This window comes from Cyprinodon tularosa, unplaced genomic scaffold (genome assembly GCF_016077235.1).
Source record: "Cyprinodon tularosa strain WSP-4 unplaced genomic scaffold, ASM1607723v1 ctg343, whole genome shotgun sequence".
NCBI classification, from domain to species: Eukaryota; Metazoa; Chordata; class Actinopteri; order Cyprinodontiformes; family Cyprinodontidae; genus Cyprinodon; species Cyprinodon tularosa.
Window position 1 is genome coordinate 1,085,563 of NW_024039056.1, and position 14,666 is coordinate 1,100,228.

The 14,666-nt window shown below is 37.5% G+C and overlaps 1 protein-coding gene across 19 annotated transcripts in view; it reads left to right on the plus strand.

Annotated features, from left to right (window-relative positions):
- Positions 1 to 14,598, plus strand: part of ablim1a (actin binding LIM protein 1a) — a 73,996-nt gene extending 59,398 nt beyond the window's left edge. For 5 of the 19 annotated variants that reach the window (XM_038294702.1, XM_038294696.1, XM_038294689.1 and 2 more), the window contains 15 exons: positions 381 to 425; positions 578 to 613; positions 699 to 828; positions 2,836 to 2,955; positions 3,834 to 3,938; positions 5,235 to 5,282; positions 6,249 to 6,389; positions 8,953 to 9,038; positions 9,150 to 9,273; positions 9,450 to 9,511; positions 10,626 to 10,686; positions 10,908 to 10,915; positions 11,423 to 11,497; positions 13,308 to 13,388; positions 13,609 to 14,598. In XM_038294702.1, the coding sequence (XP_038150630.1) occupies positions 381 to 425; positions 578 to 613; positions 699 to 828; positions 2,836 to 2,955; positions 3,834 to 3,938; positions 5,235 to 5,282; positions 6,249 to 6,389; positions 8,953 to 9,038; positions 9,150 to 9,273; positions 9,450 to 9,511; positions 10,626 to 10,686; positions 10,908 to 10,915; positions 11,423 to 11,497; positions 13,308 to 13,388; positions 13,609 to 13,722 (1,236 nt within the window). In that variant the 3' untranslated portion in view covers positions 13,723 to 14,598. The remainder of the gene's footprint in view (positions 1 to 380; positions 426 to 577; positions 614 to 698; positions 829 to 2,835; positions 2,956 to 3,833; positions 3,939 to 5,234; positions 5,283 to 6,248; positions 6,390 to 8,952; positions 9,039 to 9,149; positions 9,274 to 9,449; positions 9,512 to 10,625; positions 10,687 to 10,907; positions 10,916 to 11,422; positions 11,498 to 13,307; positions 13,389 to 13,608) is intronic. The other 14 variants (XM_038294705.1, XM_038294693.1, XM_038294698.1 and 11 more) reach the window with 8 other exon arrangements.
- The last annotated feature ends 68 nt before the right edge of the window (positions 14,599 to 14,666 follow it).

Genomic DNA, 14,666 nt, shown 5'->3' on the forward strand with positions numbered 1-14,666 from the left:
GCATTTATTAGGACATGCCAACCCCATGCAGACAGACACGGTTCTGGGTTTCAAACATAGGTGCTTCTTGCTGCATGAGAGCAGTGCTACAGATCGAACCGTTAGTCTTAAGACTGAAGAGGTTCTGCTTCTGGACAAGCAAAAGATAAAGCTTAATGTATCGTCTAGGCTCAGAAATCAACACAGGTAATGGTGAAAGGTGGTACGAAATGTGAGCACCAGGGAGGCAATAAGGACTACTGGAGGTTACTTTAAGGCGTTTTACACATCTTTACTCAGGATGCCGATAATTGTAGTCTTTAACCAAACTGAGCATTATCAGAAACAGCTTTTAAGTTATCATATTTTTCTTCTAAAAATAACTGTTCTGTTTTTTCTAGCTCCACTCCGCCAGAAGGGAGCGTTCCCCGATGCCTGATGATAAGGTAGGATGCATCCCATCGAACCGAATTAAACTGTCTAAATCATATTTCAGTGTTTAATAATTGGTAAAAAAATAAAATAAAACAACAAACACAACGAAACCAAAAAAGACAAAGAAATGTGATTAAACACATTGATTGTTTTATTTTTCTAGCCCTCACGAAACATGTCGCCGACCCCGTCAGCTGAGGTGAGCCAATGTTTTCCATTTGCTGGGCGCAGAAAATAAAACAGGTTGTCGCTGAAACATTGACCGATCTGTGCCTGTGTGACAGGGTTTTTACGACAGGAGGGACCGCATTCTCCAAAGATCCACCAGTCAGGGCTCCATAGGGTCCCCGGTTTATAATCGCCATGGTTACACTCCCACCCTATCACGGTCACCGCAGCATTTTCACAGACCTGGTGGGTACTGGAGGAGACTACCATGTCAATTTTTGTTCTTAGGTGCTTTTAAAATGAGTTATTTCAAGCTTATTTTAATGTTATCTTTCTACAACAGGAATGATGGTTCCCGTTCTGATTGTAATCTGTTAATGAGGGACTTCAGAAATGTTGGTCAAACATGTTTCACTTCAGAATATCATTACATCTCCATTGGATAGCTGGTAGATTTGCTGAGTTTTGACTGTTTTAGATCTATTTCTGAGCTTTCTTAAAGAAACAACTACTATAGAATTATTTTCTTAGCTCAGTCTTTAAATAGCATTACGTAGAATTACTTTGGGTTATGCTTAATTCCCCTTATTTCTTGTGGACTAAACATGTTAGAATCAGTTTTTTAGTTTTTTACTTTTGTTGGTTTTTAAAATTTAAAGTTTGTTGCTCATCTCGCCTCTTTAGGTACACAGGAATAAATAACAAATGATAAACTTTATCAAGATGATTTTGTCTCACAATCTGAGTACTTACCTTTCCAAACAGCCTGAATGTTTAAATATTTCCTCTCCACTTAAGAATCTCTATTATAAATTTGAAGTTGAAAGGATATCTCATGCATTAAATAATTTAGCATCAATGAAGGTTTATTTCTGTTTTAATCAAGCTAATATCCACTCTTTAAAGGGGCCCTGTCATGTTCTATGACTTAATATAATTTCTATGCTAATAGTTCACTCTGGTTGCATACAAAGGTTAAATAAAAGCACTTAATTTTTGGTTAATTTGTTAGTTTAAGGTATTTGCCATATCAAGAACAAGTGATTGGATGTACAAAACTGCACATGCATGTGATAAATAAACAAGGAAATAAATTCCCCAGAGGAGGAGTGGAAAGAAATAGGAAAAAATGTAAATTAAGTGTAAAAAAGTACCAATTATGTTTGATGCCAAGAAAACTAGTAGCGCTTGGAATACAACACTAGCTTTTTCATTGAAGTGGGAGCTTAAGTTGCGTAAGCACTGCCAACAGATGGCGACGGCGTACACAGAGTTTATGTCTTCTTATTGGCCTATGCTTAGGCTTTTAGGCTCAAAAAGAACTGAGTAAAATCTATCAGGATTAAGGCTTGGTGTAAATTTCTTTATTTTAACTTTAACAAAAGTTTTTTTTTCTTTTAATCATTTATATAGTCATTGTATATGAGCATTCCCCTTTAATAAATTACTATTAACTTAAGAAAAAAAAAAAAAACGTAAAGTAAATAAACTAATGTATCACCTTTTCTACAGCTCCTACTACATTCTACATATTCATAAATATATCTTTATTCTAGTAAAGTCTAACTTTTATAAACCTCTTAGGAGTCTTAATGAAATTTGCTCCTTCACCCTGAATGCTGAGACCAAGTAGCATCAGAATACCAAAGATTGATCAGGAGAAGTTAGTGTCTAAAAAGAGTTTCTATGGCTGAGAAACCATTAAGAATATTTTGAAAAGAATTTGTGAAAGCAATTAAATGCATTTTTAAAGTTTTGTTTGTTCTCAACGTACCAAAAAGACCAAAAATTTGTCCTGATTTAAATGTGCCTTAGAAACATTTTGGATGTACAAATGATGGTCAGTTTAATGATAATCTATCTTTAGAAAGAGACTTTTGAAAAAAAAACTAATAATTTATCTGCATTGTTACCAAAATACCAAAGTAGCCAGAGGAAAAACAATGAGTAATAGTGAAATTACGAGTCACAGTATGGAATGTTGGTGAAATTTGAGACAATTTGCTTTGAAGTGATGAAACAAGCTGCAAAGGGGGCAAAATGACCAAGTGCCTTTAAATATTTATGCTTGTTCTTTTCTGTAAAGTCTTACCTTACATTCTGGGTGTCTTTAATTTTTCCTTCATTTGTATTTCCTCCCTTTCCTTTGGCCCACTCACCACCTCACCATTTTACCTCCTCCTCACATTGTCCACTTCTCCTGCATGGTTCTGGGACTCCTGTCCCACATCTTACCCTCCTCCCTCCTTGCAGAAGCTCTGACAGGCATGCAGAAGCTCTGCTCCTCCCTGTGCAGTAACAGTGTGGGCTCCAGAAATAGTGATTCTCGCCCCACCTCCCCTTTCAGACACCACTTCCTCCCCCATAGCCAAGGTAAGGGTATATGAGCCACATGGTATATGAAGCCCAGCTTTGAAACAACCCATCATTGCCATTGACCATCAGATGGACATCCCACATCAATATGCCATCTGTCATTCCGGATCCATCACCATATCCTGCTAGAACCACTCCTATTGTTTGTTTAGGGGAAGTCTTGCAGCCAAGCCCTTACATTTTCATCAGCATGCATCAGTTCTGCTGAATAAAGTAGTTGCCAGGCTCTTTGGGTTCATGTTTAGTCGCCTTGCATACATTATGTAGATCTCTGCAAACAAAACCCATCTACAATGTCTCAATTTATAATTGGATAGCACAAGATTCTCAGTCATCCGGGTCATAGTCATTCCAAAGAAGTTAATAAAAAAGTAAAAAAACAAACCACAGGACTTTGTTTTCCAAGTTTGAAGCCCTATTGAGAAAGTTTCCTGGATGGGAACCGAAACGTCTTTAAACTTGGAAAACAAAGTCCAGTGGTTTGTTTTTTAAACTTTTTAAACTATTTTGGATCCACTAAATGTGAACGTAAAGCACAAAGAGCGAGAAAGTGTATTTTCACAAAGCCTATTCATCAATTCTGACTAAGTTTGAACTTTTCTGCAACAAAGAAAATGTAAAAGAAAATTCTGTTGTGAGGAATGGGCTTCCTGAATGATTACTCCTGTTATTAACCCACATCATTCATCATCCCCTGAGAATTTTTACCTTTCTAAGCCTGGTCTGCATCTGTTCAGCCCCACTGGCTGGACTTTCCAGACTGTGTCCTATTCATTCAACATCCCACGGACCCAGTCTGATCCGCCCCTGTGTGTCGCCCATTTCAGACATTAGTGAACCTGCTCATGTTCTGTTCTTGGTTCTTCTTACTGGAGGCCCTGACCCACCGAGTGGCCGGAGTTCCCCTCTGCCGCTCAGGCCTGACGGCCGGCCAGTCACCCCGCCTCTCTCTCAGACCCCTAAACATTTCCACGTCCCAGGTAGGAGCTGGAGCGCATCCTGTCACTGCTCATCCTGTTGGTTCTCTCTCTTCATGTTAATATTTGGTTGTTATTTTAATTGGTCGGCTTGTTTCTTTCTGTATCTCTATAAACCTGAAAGGATCATTTTAACCTTTGGCTTTAACAGCCATATTAACTTGCTATATAGTGCTGTGTTTTCCCCAAACATATTTGTTTAGTTTTTCTTTTATTGTCATAGTTAAAGGTATCAAATCATTTAATAATTTTGATATCAAAGATAACCTAAGTGAATACAAAAAGAATGTATTCAAAATAATTATTTCCTTGATTAGGAGGAAAAATCAATGAATCCATTTGTTACGATCAGTCAAACTTGAGTGTATGTTGTGAATACACTCAAGTGATGTGTAGGTCTATGATACAAGAAATGAAAAACAATTAAATCAATAAAATTCTAAATTATTAAAGCTGCTAGCAGCGTTGGAAAAATCCCTGCAGCTACAGTGAAAATGGGAGCTTGGACCACTGCCCCCATGTCTCTGTTAAACTCGCTCCGGCTGAAACGTTTAAAATTTGGCCAAAATCGGAGAATTCTGAAATAACGTTTTAATAACTTCATGTTCTAATTGCACAGGGCCAAAGTTATTTGATACGTTTACCATATCCATAATAAAGCTAATATAATTAAAGTACTTTAAAAACAATAAAGCCCAAAAATCGATCAAAAAGCTATTGATAAAACAATCCAGATGATCCAGCTCAACAGATTAGCCAAAACCACAAACACACTTTGTTGTTCAAGCCGTATATCCAAACAGTTTGCTTTTTGGCAGAGCAGCATAAATTATACTTATAAAAGAAAAAAGATTCCCTTACTCAGGAATGGTCTAGTTAAAGTCTGCATTTAAACTTGATTGACTGATTTTAATTAAGCCACAGCAGATATTCTGTAAGTATCGACAGCCTGGTCATAGTGTAGCAGCTGTAATCATCTATTACCAGTTATCATGAACAGCAGATGGCAGACACTGCTGCTAAGGCTGGCTACATTAGAGTATTCATTATTGTAGATATGTCTGTGTGGAAAGTAGGTTTTATCTTACCAGTTGAAAACCCATTTTTGATTTACTCAGGTTATCTTAGTCCAATACTGAGAAACGTCTCAAACATTTCAGAAAGATATAAAAACAGAAACAATGACTCTGTAATGTTTTTAACATGACTTTGTCTCTTCATTTTGTTTTTAATGTGATTTTAAACAGATTGCTGATTTCTCTCTAAATGCTCTTCCTACGTTTATGTTATTGCTTTCAGATCAGGGGAGCAACATCTACAGAAAACCACCCATCTACAAACTTCACGGTAACGTTTCTTTTACTTCAGGGTCACTTTGAAAAATAAATAAGAAATGGAAAAATCAAGGCACTCCTATAATGAGGGATTATTGAAACAAGAACATTTATAAATGAGAAATCCCCATCCTAGTATATAGTATTCAGTTTAAATGCAAAAAAGTTTAAAATATGAAATATTTTGAATAGAATAAACAATTTTGTTGGGTGTTCTGAGAAAAGAAAAATAACTAAACCCAGTTTTCTCAGTGTGTTCATCGTCACCTTCAGTGTCAGTGTTATGTTTGAAGTCTGTCTCTAACTCTTTTCTGTCAGTAGTTTGCTTCTAAACTACACTTCGTCCATCGCAACAAGTCCTGCTACTGGTGTGATTGAGCGCCTGATGAGACAATGTGCAAAAAACTTGCTTTGTTACAACTTAAGGCGATAATTAAAGCTTCTTCTAGAGCGCTTTCCTTCACCCTCAGCAAAAAGTAGATTTACAGATTCAGTTCATGCAGGTTAAAGCTGAATGAATTTATTCTCTTAGTTCTTCGGCTAAAGATATAGTAACAAATTTTCATGCATAATCTCAAGCTGTTCCTATCTGTAAGGTTATCTTATAATGCAGCCTTTCATATATGCATTTTCTGCTTCTGATTTAGTTTCCTTTTTTAAATGTCATAAGTTAAAAACTTTAATATGTATTTGGAGCAACAATATTTTAACAATATCTTCTATGATTTAGAGATGAGGTCTGAACATATATTTGGTTGACTTGCGTGTTTGATGGTCAGAGAGAAGCTAGAAGTTTTCCTCCCTGCTGCAGGCTCAACAAGAACAAACTTATTTAAATTAATTCATTTGATGGTTTAAAGCTAAATAAATTTAAAGTTGTCCCAGTCTGTTCTGGATGATTTTGGTGCTAAGGTATTTCCTTGTGGCTAAGACTATGACCTAGACACTGATAGTTGAGTTCCCATGGTTACCAACCTAGATTTGGCTGCTGTAGCTCATCAAAGCAAGTCTGGTGAGGACATCATCAGATCGGCCACCTTCCCTGCTGCCCATGCTCCCTCCCTGGATGACAGCTCCCTGAGTGAGGGCGACTGTTGGCCCCACTCTCTCGCTGTTTTAGGTACAGTAGACCCCTCCTGGTAGTTAAACACGCCGCTCACCCAGACCCAGCTCTGCTTATTTTCTGCCCCCAGCTTACCTGCTTTCGCTGCTTTCTCCCAATTATTAACTGCTATCTATACATCAAACTTTGCACTTACATTTTGCTTGCGCTGAACTAAGGTGTGGGTGGTTTCTGTTGCTGTCATTTTATTTTCTGCTTCAGGAAATCTTCCTTCATGCTTTAGCCTTGCACAAAAGCATTACAGATGACCTGGACAGAGATAACTGAGACTGACTTCAAACTTTTGTCTGTCTGTCTTACATTTTGTGTATTGAACCTAAAACTTATAAACAACTGTCATGTCTGTGCATCCAAATATTCCAAGGAGTCTCTGTGTTTGTCCGTCTCGTCAGCTCTGTCTCAGACTTGTTTACACCATCCACCTGTTAATCATTTAATTTGTATTTATTTCTGCTTCACAGTCAGCCATATTGTTTTTATTTTTTCTTCGCTCCCAATCCTACAAACAGTTCTGGTGAGAAGTTCACATCCTCTCATCATGGGTTTCATAACAATTCCAGCATTTTAAATATTTCTAAATAAATTCATGCTGGATCATTTACAGAACAACCTTAATGATGCTTAAAAGCAGGATGTAGGTGTTTATTTATTTTGTTTATTTTGTGCCATCTTCAGTGGCCATTAACACTCTTCTGGGATGTCTCTGGGTGAATATCTGACTGCTGTTTTTGACAGGACTGGTAGAGTTTATTTCACCATGATGGTGCCAGCTATTAGGCATAGTTTACTTATTTAAAATAAGGTTGAGGTAAGAACCTGCTTTATCCATGCAATAATCAATTTTTTGGAGCATGCTTGGGACCCTTGTCCTGCTGGAAACTACCTGCAGTTTCAAGGTATCAAACAATCTGATCCAAAGAGCCATGCTCAGATGAAAAGGGAATTGGTGTAATGTTCTTGAACTACACGGGAATCATCAATACTCAGCCCTGCCATTAACAGGAACCCTCTGGAACATGTCGCTGTGCTAACCAAGGGGCAGGTGCTGAATCCTGTCGAATTGCCGCTTCTTTGTTTCGGCTTTCTTATTCACGTTGAAATGGCTCTCTTCTGAGGTTTCCAGTTTTGTGTTTTACAGTTTAATTGTCTAAGTTTGTTTTGTATCTGGTAAATCAGTTTTAAATCCAGAGTCTTGAATTATTCTAAGTATGTGAATTGTTCTGGGCGTGTTTCTCTATATTGCCCAGTCTGGTTTGCATTCCGTTCTTTTATTGTCCCCAGTATCCCTTTTAGCAAATCTGCAATAGTAAATTTACAAAAATCGATGGATAACATCTGTACAACAATCCTTCTGGTTTCCTGGCATGCTGCTGTGCAGTTCTTTAAACTTTATTATGTTCCTTGTCAGTATGAAACTTTTCCTCTTTAAATCAAACTGAAAGACCATTTTCCTTAACCATATTTAGGTCAGACTCCACCAAAACATAACCTTACTGCACCAAACTCCTCAAGAGATATTCATGCAAGGTAAAGTATCCAGCTGTCCACATGGACAGCAAAAAAGCCCTTAAGGAAAACATCTAATGGTCAGACGACATGAGAGAAAATACTGAAAATACTGTCCTATCTGTCATGCATGGTAGTGGCAGCATCCAGCTCTGGGGCTGATTTGCAAAAGCATATTAGCCCCTTGAACCCTACGGACCCACCGGCGGGTCCAGCTGCTACGTGACCTCGTAATTTTACCAAACCCCCAGTATTGATGTAAAAAACATATTTGGCACAGTTTGGTGACATTTATGGATAAATGTGCCAAAATGGCCTCTCCGCCTAAGAAATTTCTCACTAATACCATTCTAAAATAAATATGATTCATCTGATTGAGTCCAAATTTGGTATATTTTTACACAACATTTAGATTTGAAAGTCTGTACTACTTTTTTGTGCTATAAATAATATTTTGGTAGTGTTTTGCAATGTTTATTTCAAAGAAAATTTTGGCGAGGTTCAAAAAATGCAAAATATTTAGTATTTTGTCCCTAATATTTCAGCCAGGGTCAAAGCTACAATGGTGCTGACACCAGAAAACCATTCTATGACATCTTACCTTTACAGACGTACCAAAAGTGTCTTCTTAAATCTAATAGCTTTGAGGCTATAAGTTATTTACTTTTGTGTGTTTTTGTCAGGCAGAAATTTATTTATACCCCCTTAGGGTGTAAGAGGTTAGATAGAGAAAGGCTACCTCAATAAATGTTTAATTTAAAAGCTAAAATGCTAAAACTTGGAAATAACTGGATGTTTTAACTGGACAAGGATCCCATACACACAATAAAAGTTAACGGCAGGCTAACGTTAAGCTTCTTGAATGGCTTTGGCAATAAAATAAGTGACTACTTTTGTTTGGTTGGGATGGTTCTACCCTGGAAAAAACCCAAAATGAATGTGCCTTGATGAGTTGATGTGAACTTTTCTTTGGAAATGTCTGTAATGCATGGGTTCCTTTAAGGTCACAATTATTGTGTGCTTTTTTTAAAATAACTTTTCTTGGTGCCTGCAGGTTCAGAAGGCAGGAGGAAATCTAGAGGAGAGGAGGAGGAAGAAGCTTTGAAAAGAAAGCAAATTCAAGAAGAACATCTTAGTAAGGTTGGTGAGATAGCATTCACGTCCTGTTAGTTTAAATACTGTGTAGCTGTTAACTTATCCAGGGAAAATCGATGTTAGGTCTTTGACGTTTTACCTGCTGTATTTGTGCAGATTCAGTCTGGTTTGGGTAAGCTCATTCTGAAAGAGGAGATGGAGAAGGAGCAGATCAGGGAGCGGCATGCACGCAGCCTCTCTGCTCAACGATACGAACCCAAAATGAACAACTGTGATGCAGGTAGCTGGGAACAGCTCTCTAAGCTGCTTTACTCTTGATTTTTCAGCAATGTACCTTAACACAAAATTTTAAAGGCAAATGTATGAGTGTGTTTTAGAGTAGAACGCTGGTTTATAAACATTTTAAATCAGTGTTTCAAATTTATTTTAAATGCACTGTTATTTAATATGTTTCAGATCCAACATCTCCAACCAAGACCAACTCTCTGCCTGGTTATGGACGGAATGGTTTGCATCGGGTAAGATAAGATTGCTGCTAAGTCTTTCATACAAGAACCCACCTAGATGATTTACTCCACTTTTAAAAATCTTCTAACTGGATTATTGAGCTGCATCAGGAGATGCAATGCAAAACTTTTCCCATTTTTTCTATGACAACCTATTTTTATGTATTTAATTATTTATTATGCAGCAGACCAACACAATTCAAGTGCTTATTGGAAAGTAGATGGAAAATGATTCATATTTTCAATTCTTTTTTTTTTTTTTGTTAAAATCAAACCAAATTGGTTTTGGTTGCAATGACAGCCAGAGGTCTTTTGAAATAACTCACCACCAGCTTCTACAAATATTTACCTATTCTGAACTGGATCATTAAGGATTTAAGACATTAGGTTCATTTTTTGTAGAAAATATTCACCCAGAAATATATATTTTTAACCTTATTTCCTTTATGTGCAATATGTGCAAATTTATTTTGATCATTTACTGTTTTCTGTCACATGTATCATATATTTTTCAAGTATATGCAGCTTCCCCTGTTTTTTTTCACAGTTTGAAAGTCTTTAGTTTAGTGATTTTTTTTATGCATCAGAGCTTCTGTACATTAATGTTCATTAGACTGTATAGATTCAAATTGAGTCATCGCTGACCCAACTTTTTGCAGTTGGGTCAGCGATGACTTCTTGCTGCCTAACTGGAACATTTTTGCTTGACTGGGACTAAAGACGGGTTGGTTTCCATTTTATGGTAATAGTTCGTTGTACAGACTGACTGCAATGATTACAAACTGACACAAAATTTTCCCCACTGGGCATTAAGGTCAAATCTTCTGCCTAAGTTGCTACTGGAACGTTTCATGTTTATTGTAATACAAGACGAAGCTCAGACCTAAAACATTGCATCAAAGCTCTGTTTTCTGTTATTCAAGTGGGTGAGTCTATAAAGTATGCAACCTAAAGTCTACAAAATATAGACTAAGATGGGTTGGGATATGGATACAAATCAATATATTCAGATTTATTTGGGATTTTCTTTAATATAAGAAAAGGTGCATGGAAACCTTTGCAATGTGAAACATGGACTGAAATCTTTTTTGGAAGTTCACAAGATGTTTATCTCTGTTTATTTCAGCCTCAGTCTACAGATTTCACACAGTACAACAGCTATGGAGACATGTGTGGTAGTGGAAGAGGTGAGCAGCTCAAACAGAGTAACGCCACAAATAGAAATGTTTCACCACAACTCTTTAATGTTAAAATCGGCTTGGAATATGTACATATACACAGACATGCTCTATGAAATAATTGATTTTCATGAAGGACAGCAGTGCTATAGCTAAAAGTAGCCTTTCAGGGGACTCTACAGCAAACCATTAACTGTGAGTCTCATTCTCTGTCCCATTTTGTCCTGCAGAGTTTCAGGTATGTCCCTCATCTGCTTTTCTTCACATGGCATGCCTCCTCATCTATGCATCATATGCTATGCTTTTGTCATTGGGTTGCCCTGAATGCACACCGCCCACTCCTGCTCCTTGCTTGCATCACACTCTGAATTTTTTTCATCTACAGGGCATATGCTGCTGTGGTTTTGAATAAATATGAGAAGCAAACACACATATGCCCAGTAGCTGAACAACTGTACCGTAAACGCAATGTACAACCATTGCCTCACGTCTTGTTCTGTGTTGTTTTTCAATGTGATGACTCAAGCTACATGTTAAAAGTATTTATTGAAATGAACTACGGAGAAAAAAAAGCAATCTGTAAATGACTGCCCATGTATAATAGGAATTAATATGCAATTGTTTTCAAGCTACTCGCTCCATCCACTAAAAACTGCACCCACTTTCATGGGTGGATATATATTCATGCCATGATCCTTGCAGTCCCCTTCCACTATATTACATGTGTATATGTTCTGTTCTTTAGCACATTAAGGAGGGCCGTGCAGCACTTGCAAGGATGGACAGGGGAGTATCTATGCCTAATATGTTGGAACCGAAAGCAAGTATATTTTCCTTTTTGTACCAATTACAAATGAGTTATTAAAAAAATTATAGAATGTCTGATCGATAGTTGAATATGAATGTTTATGACAAATTTAGAAAATAATGTACCTATCACAGGTACTTGTACTTTTTTTCACATTTTGTGCCATTACAGCAACAAACTGTGTATTTTGTTAGGATTTTATTCTGCAGTGCAACACAAAGTTGTACATAATTGTAAATTGGAGGGGAGGTTATACAGATTTTTGTCTCGTAGCCCTAAATAAACTAAGTTTAAATGGTAAATGGCCTGTAGTTATGTAGCTCTTTTTTAATTCGGGAGACCTGACCAAAGTGCTTTACACTACAAGGGGCGTTCAATAAGTAATGCCCTTGACCCACTTCCAGTTGCAGGTGTAACCATTTTTTATCTCTATAGATTAAGTGGAACATTTCTTCTGTGAACTACTGGGGGTTTCTGATTAACAGGTTTTCGAACTGAGACAAGACGGAAATGGAGCCTGTTGAGTGTCGAGCAGTGATCCGGGTTTTGTATGTCCTTGTAACGCCATATGATGAGGCATCACAAGTTACTTTGATTTCTTCAGAAGTCTCCTTGCTGTGCATCCTTTCAAATATGAAAAACAGATCACTGCTAGACATTCAACAGGCTCTGTTCAAACACCTCTAAATAAGAAACCGCAATATGTTCAGAGCTATAATTTGCCACTTAACGTATAGAGATATAAGTAATTGCACATGCAAAATTTCAACTTGATCAAAGAAATGGAAGTGCGTCAGGGGCATTACTTATTGAACACCCCTGTCATTCACCCATTCACACACTCACACGCTGATGGTGGCAAGCTACATTATAGCCGCAGCTGCCCTGGGGCCCACTGACAGAAGCGAGGCTGCCGTACACTGCAAATTTTATGTAACAATATAATTCCTCAAAAATACATTAAAGCTTGTTGTTGCAATGTTTTAGAATGTGAAAAAGTCCAAATGGTAGGGATACTTTTGCAAGCGATTGTATTTAAGAGACAGTAAGTGTGCATAAAATGACATCAGTCAGGGTGGAGACAGTTGAGGTGTGAATATTTGAGAGAAAAATATTTGTTCAGTCAAAAAAGAAAGACTCACTTTAGCAGGGCTCCTGATTTAGCATGCCGCTTAAGGAGCTGCTGAGTCAATCAAGCGCTTACAGCATGCTGGCTTCTTCATGCTCATCTGCACATGGCTTTGACTCAAAGTGACTGGATACTGTATGCAACATACAGTGTAAAAATCCGGTCTGTCATCCAAACAACTCATATCACTTTATACTGTTTATGCAGTGTTACAGGACATTACCGTGTGGATATGAGTTGGTCAGGGGCTTCAGAAAGCTTTCAGTTGCTTATTTTGGACCATCTCAAGTGGGGTTAGGATTAGTCATTTTTTAATTTAATTACAAGCACCGGAGTTTTTCAAGACAATCATTCCAATGTGGATTTATTCGGCCTAGATAAAAAACATTAAATATGAATACATCTAAAAATATGGTCTGTTACATGAGTTTGAAGTCATTTTTCTCCCTCTTTATCTGAGCGTTTGCACGTTTAACCACTAAGAAAATAGTACACATCAAAGCACCTGCATTTCCCTTATATCCTCAACCAAGCAAACCCAGTCAGCCTCCTGTCACATACCTGCTCTCCTGCCCTTTTTTACAGTCAGATTTATCCCAAAAGTACAAACTTGTAAGGTTTGTTTGTTTTTGTTTTTGGACTTAGCTCAATCTTTTTTTTTTTCTGTTTAATGATGCATGTCTCCCTCTGAAGGTGTATCCCTATGAATTGCTCATGATAACCAGTAGAGGGAGAGCTAAACTGCCAAGGGATGTGGACAGAACCAGACTGGAGGTATCCGATTTCCTCCCGATGCTCCTCAGTTAACGCTGCATTTTGAATTTTGTGTCAACACCCTTGTTACACAAACTTACATCTGTAGCTGAGAACATGCCGTACCAGTTGCTTCTCATCATTTTGCTGCAAACATTTTTTTACAGCTTTGATGCTAACTGAGAACCCCCTCACCCTTCCCTCTTCCTTTGTTTTTCTCCACCTTTGTTCTCAATTCTAGCGCCACTTAGCACCCGAAACGTTCTTTGAGATCTTTGGAATGGAGATCCAGGAGTTTGACAGGCTTCCACTGTGGAAACGTAACGACATGAAAAAGAAGGCCAAGCTCTTTTAGCTGCTTTATTTTTTTCTTTCCTAATTTATTAGCATGCATTACTCTGTACATACAACCAGATAGCCCACAGTTGTAATTTAGATATAGGGTTCTTGGTTATTTTCTTTTTCTTTTCTTCATACTGCTTGGCGCCACAAAATGAACTGATGTCGAGATGATGGACTTTTAACCCTGAATGGAAAGTTTTTCCATGTTCAAAAATGACAAAGAATGATGAAAAGGGTCCATTTTGTTTTGCTTCAATTGCACTTATTTTACCTCCTGCTTTGCTTCAAGTGAAAATCCTTCCTTAACGTTACTGCTCGTTTTTCCTTATATTTTGCTGTTGATTCCTGTGGAACTATGTAATCACAGTACACCATCAATGCACCATCACAAAAATCTCCTTGACTGTAGCTCGAATGTGTCAGCTTTTTTCTTATGCTTGGGCTGAAGCAGTTTTAGTCCAAAGTTTTCAAGAATCGGCTCAGTGAGTCTTTTGAAAATACACTAAGATGAGAGAAACCTGTGTGAAAACCGTTGGTAGCAACTGTTCGACTGGATCTACACTGAAATGAATACTCCAAGAAACATATCACCAGTCTTCTTCCCTCCCCTGGCTGTTATGCACAGAAAATGTTTATCTGCATAGACAAATATGTCTCTTTTCTCAGGCTGTCGTAAACAAAGTTAGACTTTTTTTCCCTTTACTGATATTGGAAATACAAATACTATATTTTAAGGCTGTTTCCGAGATAGAAAAAAAAAACATTCAAATAGATACAACCCCCTATTTCAAGAAGCAACTGTATTTGAAAGTATTGTTTTATAATTAGAAAATAAAAACACTGCCATTTGTTGTATTGAAATCAAAGCCAATAAAGCTTTAAATTGCCGTGAACCAATCTACACTGACAGTCACTATCAGCCTCTTACCTGCTCAGCATTTTCTGATCCCACTTGAT